This window comes from Nothoprocta perdicaria, unplaced genomic scaffold (genome assembly GCF_003342845.1).
Source record: "Nothoprocta perdicaria isolate Ctin4 unplaced genomic scaffold, notPer1 scaffold_197, whole genome shotgun sequence".
Lineage (NCBI taxonomy): Eukaryota > Metazoa > Chordata > Aves > Tinamiformes > Tinamidae > Nothoprocta > Nothoprocta perdicaria.
Window position 1 is genome coordinate 784080 of NW_020455171.1, and position 7693 is coordinate 791772.

Sequence of the window (7693 nt, forward strand, 5' to 3'; positions counted from 1 at the left end):
CAGCCCCATGCGCCTCTCCCTGCCTGGGAGCCATCACTAGCTCGTGCAAAGGCAGCTCCTTGTTTCTGAGCTCGTCTTTTACACCTGCTCCATGGCAGGAAGAGAGGAGGTCCTCAACCGTGTCGTCAACTGCCTCCTCAACCATTATGTGGCTCTGTGAAGGATAAGGAGTGTGTATGTCTCAGTTAGTCACATCAGCAGAGGTGAGGGAAATACATGGCTCTGGCTAATATAGGCTATGAAAGGGGAGTAACTAAAGAATTTCATAGAAAGCTGGAACTGTAATCTGGCTTCAACCTACATATTCCTTCTCAGTGACTGGGAAACTCATCTTAGGCAGTGGAGCAAACCATATTGTGTATATGCACCACGTATGACCTATTCTTCTGCCATCTGACGGGTTCAAGCAGGACTGGCCTGTCATTTACACTGCAGTCCATGTCAGTGCTGTGTATTGTCTGTCTGTGCTGAGCTGCCTTGGCTGTCTGCATATGCTCAGTGTTTGTGATCACGTGTTTGTAGGATGTGCTCATCCTTGCTATTGCCTGGACCTGGGTACTTGAAGCTGCAGCACCCTTGTACCTCTCTGTATTCAACATTTAACATCTTCACATCCTTCTACTGTGAAAACCATATCTGTTGCCTTGACTGGACACTGCAGGAGAAATAAAAGCTAGTTCTGTATGCACGTGGCCATCTATACTGCACCCCTCGGAAAAGGATCCCCTGACAAGCCTCACCTCAAAACTATGTATAGGGTTAGAAGAGAGACAGAGCTGAGGGCTCCCACTGGAGCGGAGCTGCAGATGGGCTGCAGGAAGGAAGGAGGAGGCTGCCCAAAGTCTATATGCCAACAATGGTGGATAGCACAGGCATAGGGAATGGCGTGTTCATCTGGGGAGTCATCAAGTGAGCATTTTGAACATCGCATTGCTCAGTTAAATGTGTTTCTTTCCCCTTCTTTCTTTGTTACTCTCTTTCTTCCCTCAGTTTGGTTTTGTTCTCTCTTTTTTTCCTGAGGATCTCACTAGGAGATGCTTCCTATGGCTGCCTACAGCTGTTTCTGCTCCATCTCCTTGTGGGAACTGGCAGAAGGGGGATCCTTGCTGCCCCTATGATGAATGAAGAGAGCTGAGGGCCTGAGGCAGCTGTGCTGTCCTTTGCATGACCTTTTTGTAGGGCACAGGTGTAGCTATATCCAACAGGAAAGGCATAGTTTTCATAAAGAAAATCCCAACAAGGTGCTGTCTTCCAAAGAACAGGACTTAACATCCAAGCATGATCTTCACCTGAAGGCTCAAAGCAGTTTGTCTACACAGAAAACCTGGATCCTCCTCCCTTCCCCTTGAGCTCCCACCTGTGGAAAACTGGGAGGGAGGCCCAAGGGCCACCCACACCTGCCCCCATCTGCGGTGGGATGGGAGGTGACCGGTAGGAGCAACCCCTTGGCCTGGCCTTTGACAGGGGTGGGAGCCAGTCTGGGCTGTTCCTGTGGTGAGTGCCACCCCCACTGCACCCTTGTGTGCTGGGTGGTGCTTTGGATTGTTTGTGGTGTTTTGTTGGTGGTGGTGTTGGTGGTGGTGGTTTCTTCTCCTRGTGATAGTTGCTCTTTTTATGGCAAAGACAGCAGGAAAGGACGATTTTGAAGCATTTTGAGCCACAGGCAGGTGCTTCGGGGAGCTGTGCAGGGCCCGTGGTAAGGACTGAGGGCAGCCCTGCTGTGTGGGTGTTTGGGGTGTTTTGTAGGGCTTGCTGGGTGCTGTCTGTTCTGCTCCCGAGAACATCATGTCCTGTGATTTATGCCTTTTATTCTCTCTGTCCATAGGCATCAAGTTTGGGTCTGTTACTGCACTCTAAATAAATTTTTTTTKGGGGGRGGGAAAAAGAAAAAAAAAAGCAGTTGGAAAAAATGGAAGTCATAACTTGTCACTTCTCCCTTTGGGATCTTGTTAACACTAACAGTGCTTTCAGTTAGCTTTTCCTGCAATTTCCATGGGATTTGTCAGAGTTCACCAGATTTAAAGATCACGTAGCATGTTATGTCTTCCTCTGACTTCATGGATGCTGAGAGTGCCCCTGGTGCTTTAAAACTGCTTGGATGGAAGGGTCTGTGAAAGTGCCAGGCGTTCTGCTGATGTATTTTGTCTTATATTTACAGGGTGATTCCCATCAAGTAAAATGTGTTAATCCTTACAATATTTTTTTAAGTAAGAGAATCTTTTAAAGTAGAGAATCTGCACAAGCAGTGAACTTGTTCATTAGCTTCTTTTGTACTTCCTTGTTTTCCCCTGCCGGCTCCTAAGATGCCCTGTGCCAGTGCATTTTTCCCTGGCAGGGTGCAGTTTGGGCGGCTTTGGCCGTGTTGCCTGAAGACCTATTTTGTTGCCTGGAGCAGGAGGAGGCTTTGGGCAGGCTTGTGCGGGYGGTGCCTCCTGGGCACCCTGCCATCCTGCAGGCATCAGGCCTGGGGAGGAGAGTTGGTGTTTACTCACTGACTTGAKGTGCTGGCAGTGCAAAATGGTGAGGAAGCAACCACTGAAAAGGGTCGTGACGGAACAAGTTTTAGTGTTCGATTTCTTCTCTGCGCTAAAGTGTAGGCAGTGTTAAATTTTGTACGCAAAGAATTTCTTACCCTGCAACCTCATACATTGAGTATATATCCCTAATTTTTCTGAAATTGCAATGTATCAAGCAGTAAATCACCTTATGATGGACCCTTATTGTAGTTATGTTTATATTGAGACAAAAGCCAATATAATAAAGTTACTTTGTCCAAGACCTCCTTACCAGCATCTAGGCTTGCCTGTCTTTTCTTTGCTGCTGATATAATAGAGTTTTCCTCATAAAATCAAGCTCTTCTGAAGTTCTTAACTGCTCTGCAGTAGGTGTGGTGCCCAGCGGGAAGTCTGTGTTGAAGAGAGCTTTAGCAAGCGTTGCTTGTGCCAGAGCCCATCACGGAGTGTCCTTAAATCATAGTTGTTGCCCTTGTGTTCTATGCAGAGCACACCTGGGCTGTGGAGATTGCACCTTGTGCATGATGTGGTACATTTCTTAAGGAGTGCAAATAAACTATTTCTGAGTCCTCCTGTAGCAAACAAAATGTGGAATCTCAGAAGCTTCAGCTGCTGAAATAATAAACATCTCCCTAAAATCTTTCAGTGAGTGGAAAATGATTGACCATTCTTTGAGAAGCAACGGAGTGGGGTGCCTAAACAGGGAAAGAAGGATGTTTGTTGCTCCATGCTTGTCCCGGTCATATTGGTCTCAGAGATGGATACAAGCTATGACAGTGTTATTTCTGTTCTTTTTGTTTGTTTGTTTTTAAATCTCTCTTCTGAGCTATGAAACAGTATCACCAGAAGATGACCTGCTATTTTTTCCCACATGCCATTTATATACCCCTACTTTCTCTGTTTATCTTTGGCCGCTAAGGTACTTTTTCTGATCTGAAAGGTGGATGCTTCTAATGCTGGATGAGTCTTGTTTCTTCTTGTTGTAGAGTCTTACATCCATTGCTCTTTGTCTAAGACTTAGAACTTAGAAAGCACATAGAAATCAAACCATTTTTAGCTGGTGCTGCTGTGGTCTTAAAGCTTTCTATAGTGCTTGTTTCTTAACTGCATGTATATTTGTACATATTTGCCCATATCTTACAGCTTCTGCAGTCAGAAGATACTCTGCTTTCAGCCTGAACTTAAAAAAAAAAAAAAAAAACACAAAAACTTCTTGGGTTAGAAAGATAATACTAAAGAAGGAAAACTTGAGGATTTACCATGTTAGTATGATGCATCTGATCGCAGTGATTTTTACTGTTCACCACTAGCATGGATTTTTGGAAAGCTGGATATGGAAGCAGTCACTTTTAAGGAGGACTGYCTGTCGGAGAAGATCACAAATGATCTGGTAAGCAGAGCACCATCTCCCATCCAAATAACTGGGAAGGTCATGCCTTCCTTACCCCCAGGCCGGGTTCCTAGCACAAGTCAGTCCTCCATCAAGCAGTTTCCACTTTCAAGCAGTTCAGAAGCTGTCTGTAAGATGGACAACAGTATTGACTCCTCAAATAACTTGAGCAGCGACCAAAAGTTTCATTCAAGGCAGTTATATTACTTTGCCAACTCTGATGTTTTTCCTGAAATGTTGGCTTCCAGTGTGACCCAAACTGGTCACACTGGGCTGAGGCTAGTAAAACCAGTGACACCGAGGAAACATTAATTCCTTGTCTGCTCCCTGCCTCAGATCCGCAGATGATACCAGAAGCTACAACATACAAAAGCATAGACCAGGTTAGTTTGTGCTGAATAATCACTGAATGTATCTATAATTGCGTATTAAGCTCTCTGGCATTCTTGTCATTGCACAGCATCTTCAGGAGTGGGCTGGTGTCTCTGGGTAGGGGGCTTTTCTGTCAAACACTGGGAACTGTGATGTAATTCTGTGTTTGATTAGGTTGCTGTAATGCCTCTGTACAATAAAGTGCTGCTGTGTTTTGAAGATTTATTATTACTATTTTGTGTTTGTTTTTGTCCCCGGGAAACAGTCCATAAGTTAACTTCTTATTCCTGTATTTGGACAGTTCCTTGCTGTGTTCACCCCTTTTGGGGGAAAATGTTTTCCTGTTCTGGTATCACAAGTGCACAGTAGACGAGTTGGGAAAGCTGTTACTCTTCAGTCACATGTCAGGAGATTTGCGTTGGGCTGTGTCGGTGCTCTGGCTGCTGAGCAGTTTTGACTGAGGGCTGTTGAATGTGGTGTTATGAGGCTGTCCCGCTATTATGCAGTTTCCACTGCTCTCGATGTGATGCTGATGAGCCAGTCAGGACACCTCATCTCCTTTGGCTTTTAGTCTAAAGAATTTTGTATATGGGGTCAGGAAGCTTGTTATGGCCTGGTTGTTGAAAAAGTACCATGCAGACATGGCTGCCGCTGAAGATGAGTTCTTGAGTTTGCTGCTGCTTTCTGAATTACATAAAATAGATCATAATGTTTAATGATCAGAACATCTCCTATTATGTCCTAAATTGTCATCAGCTCATGATAAAATCTGATGTTAGGTAGTGGATATTCTTTGTTCTTTTGTGGCTTCTGGCATTTGATTATATAAAATGCTTGAAATGCTCTCAAAGAGTCTGGTAAGATTAAAGTGAGTTTGAGTGTTGCTTCATTACGTGATGCTTCTTGTGAGGTACCAGAGGAAGAAGCAGTAGAATGAGAATGATGCTTTCAGAGAGACTCCTGGGAGATCCCAGACAGAGCATGACAACAACATAAAGGTCTTACTACATTGTGAGTCATAGTTTTGTAAATGACCTGGTACTCTGTGGAGAGTCAAGGGGGAGTTCCTGGCCTGAAGGAGGAGTGGAAAACCCCTAGCACCAATTGAGTCAATGATGGAATCGGTCCCTTCTCTGTATTGACAAGGATTTCTGTGGAGACCCCAGCTGATTTTATTCTTTTGTCCTTTTGTATGGATAGAAGGTGTAGAGGGTATGATCTTGGACCTCTGTTGTCTATTTCCTTCCTCACCTTTCCTGCAGCCTGTCACGGAATGAATGGTGGCAGGGGTGAGTGACAAATGCACTTCACTTGTATGAAAGAAATAATAACAGGATTTATTAATATGGACAATGATTTCACGAGATTCTATGGCAAGGTTACTTATTATTCACTGCATGGAGGCTCAAGATAATACACAGTTATCTTGGGATACCTTCCCGTTGGGTCACGAGGTTCAGATTGGACCCCCTTTCTTTCCAGGCTCCTTCTGAGAGGAGTCTGGGTGTGGCTGGATCCAATCCTAGTCCCAGACCTGGTCAACGGTTTATGACTAAGGGTTCTTGTGCACAGTAACAAAGTAAAGTTAAAGAAAGCACGCTATGTTCACTTACCACAAATCTGTTGTGGAAAGGGGGTCTCTCAACCTCGARGAGTAACCTTGAGAGGCGTCCCTGCTCAAGGGGAGATCCTGCTGTGCAGCCCGCTGCCATGTCAGGAGAGCTCAAAGGGCTCTCGGGCTGTCCGCATATTTATAGGATAAGATGATTGACTTATAGTCATTCTTTCATTTCAGAGGCCCATGGCTAGTGCACTAGCCTTACCTCCCCTTTGGGATGCAGCCTTCAGGACTGTTATGTTGAGTCTGAGTGGCAGAAGAAATCAGAATGGTGGCGCCTACCAGGATTAGATAAATTGCTGGTGATTAGCAACTGAACATGGCTGCATGTAAGGTACAGGCCAGGTTGAGCTGGGAAAGGAGCATATCCATCACACCACCTCTGAGAAGAACTTGACCCCTTCCTCCCTACATTCCCCCTTCATGAATTTAGACATGTTAATCAGATTCCCTCTGAGCATTCTCTTCTCCAGAGAAAACAGGCCCAACTCACTCAGTCTCTCCCCGTATGAGAGATGCTCCAGCCCTTCAATCATCTTTGTTGTCCTCCGCTGAASCCTCTCTAGAAGCTCCACGTTCTTCTTATATTGGGGAGCCCAGAACTGCACAGAGTATTCCAGGTGTGGCCTCACCAGAGCTGAGTAGAGGGGCAGGATCTCCCCTCTCATGCTCCCACAGATGCACACATGGACACTGGCAGCAGTTGATGTCGCTCAACCTGCCCTATACTGGAGGCAGGAGAAGGAGCACATTTGCTTCTGGTTCTCTGTCCCTTTCCCTGATTGGAACAGTCCAGTTTTGGCCATACCCTCAATCTTCATCCGTTAATAAACACAGCTGATTTTTTTTTTCCTCCTGAGCCCGCCCTGCTTGTAGATTAATACAAGTGTAGGGCTGGACTGGCAGCTTTATGCTCTACTGCCTTGTGAACAATATTTCACTGCAAACGGCTGAAGGCTGAAGTGCTTTGTTCACAGAGGAGATAGAGCTCACAGTTGTAGAAGCATCTCATAAATTGTGCCATTTTGCTCTTCGTGATATATAGCTAAACATTGAAAAGATGTTTCCCCCCTCCCCACCATCTTTTCAAGTAAGCTCAATATTAGATAGCTGTTCTGCTGAAAACTCCTGAATTCTTTAAAAACTCTAACCTTTAGTGCAAAACAGTGGGATTTTTTTTTTCTAAAATTGGAGACATTAGCTGTTAGCTTCAGCTTTTGGTTAGACTTGTTGACTAGGAAGATAAACATTTGATCATCAGGCGTTTTTCTCTGCTACCTTGGCAAAATAACAACTCAAACCGATACATTCATGTATTTTATGTAATCTCATGTAAAACACTCAAATTTCCCGAAAGACAATTTTGCCAAGTTCTGCTGAGAAAGAACTACAGCTCAGTAGCTCTTCCTCCTCCCACCATGCTCTTAAAAGTAAATAAAGCAGGAAATGTGACACATACACTATCATAACTATTTGTTTTATGTAATGAGCTAAAGGAGAAGTCACATAGGATCTGATTCCAGAAGTTCTTACCATCCCTCTGGCTTAGAGCCTGTTACTTATGCAGGGGGCAGACCAAAGCCAGAACCTTACTTTAAGACTTCTGGTGTCTCAGCTGTTTTTTTTGTTACTGTAGATATGTTCCATTTTGGTCTGTGATTCTTGCAAGCTTAATTGATTCTCACAGTTTTTGGTGTTTTTCAGAGCAAGGCAAAACTAAACACTCGGAAGTCTTTTCTGAAACAAAGAGAAGGGATTGTAAGGCTCAAAAAAAAAAAAAAAAAAAAAAAAAAAAAAAAA

General features: G+C 44.4%; 1 protein-coding gene across 1 annotated transcript in view; it reads left to right on the forward strand.

The window, feature by feature from the left end:
• Positions 1 to 881: 881 nt before the first annotated feature.
• Positions 882 to 7693, forward strand: part of LOC112945711 — a 27208-nt gene continuing 20396 nt past the window's right edge. Inside the window, 5 exon segments of the mRNA XM_026037373.1 lie at positions 882 to 909; positions 3824 to 3903; positions 4152 to 4286; positions 7598 to 7690; positions 7692 to 7693. The exon segment at positions 7692 to 7693 is cut by the window's right edge and continues 1340 nt beyond it. Of these exon segments, the coding sequence (XP_025893158.1) occupies positions 882 to 909; positions 3824 to 3903; positions 4152 to 4286; positions 7598 to 7690; positions 7692 to 7693 (338 nt within the window).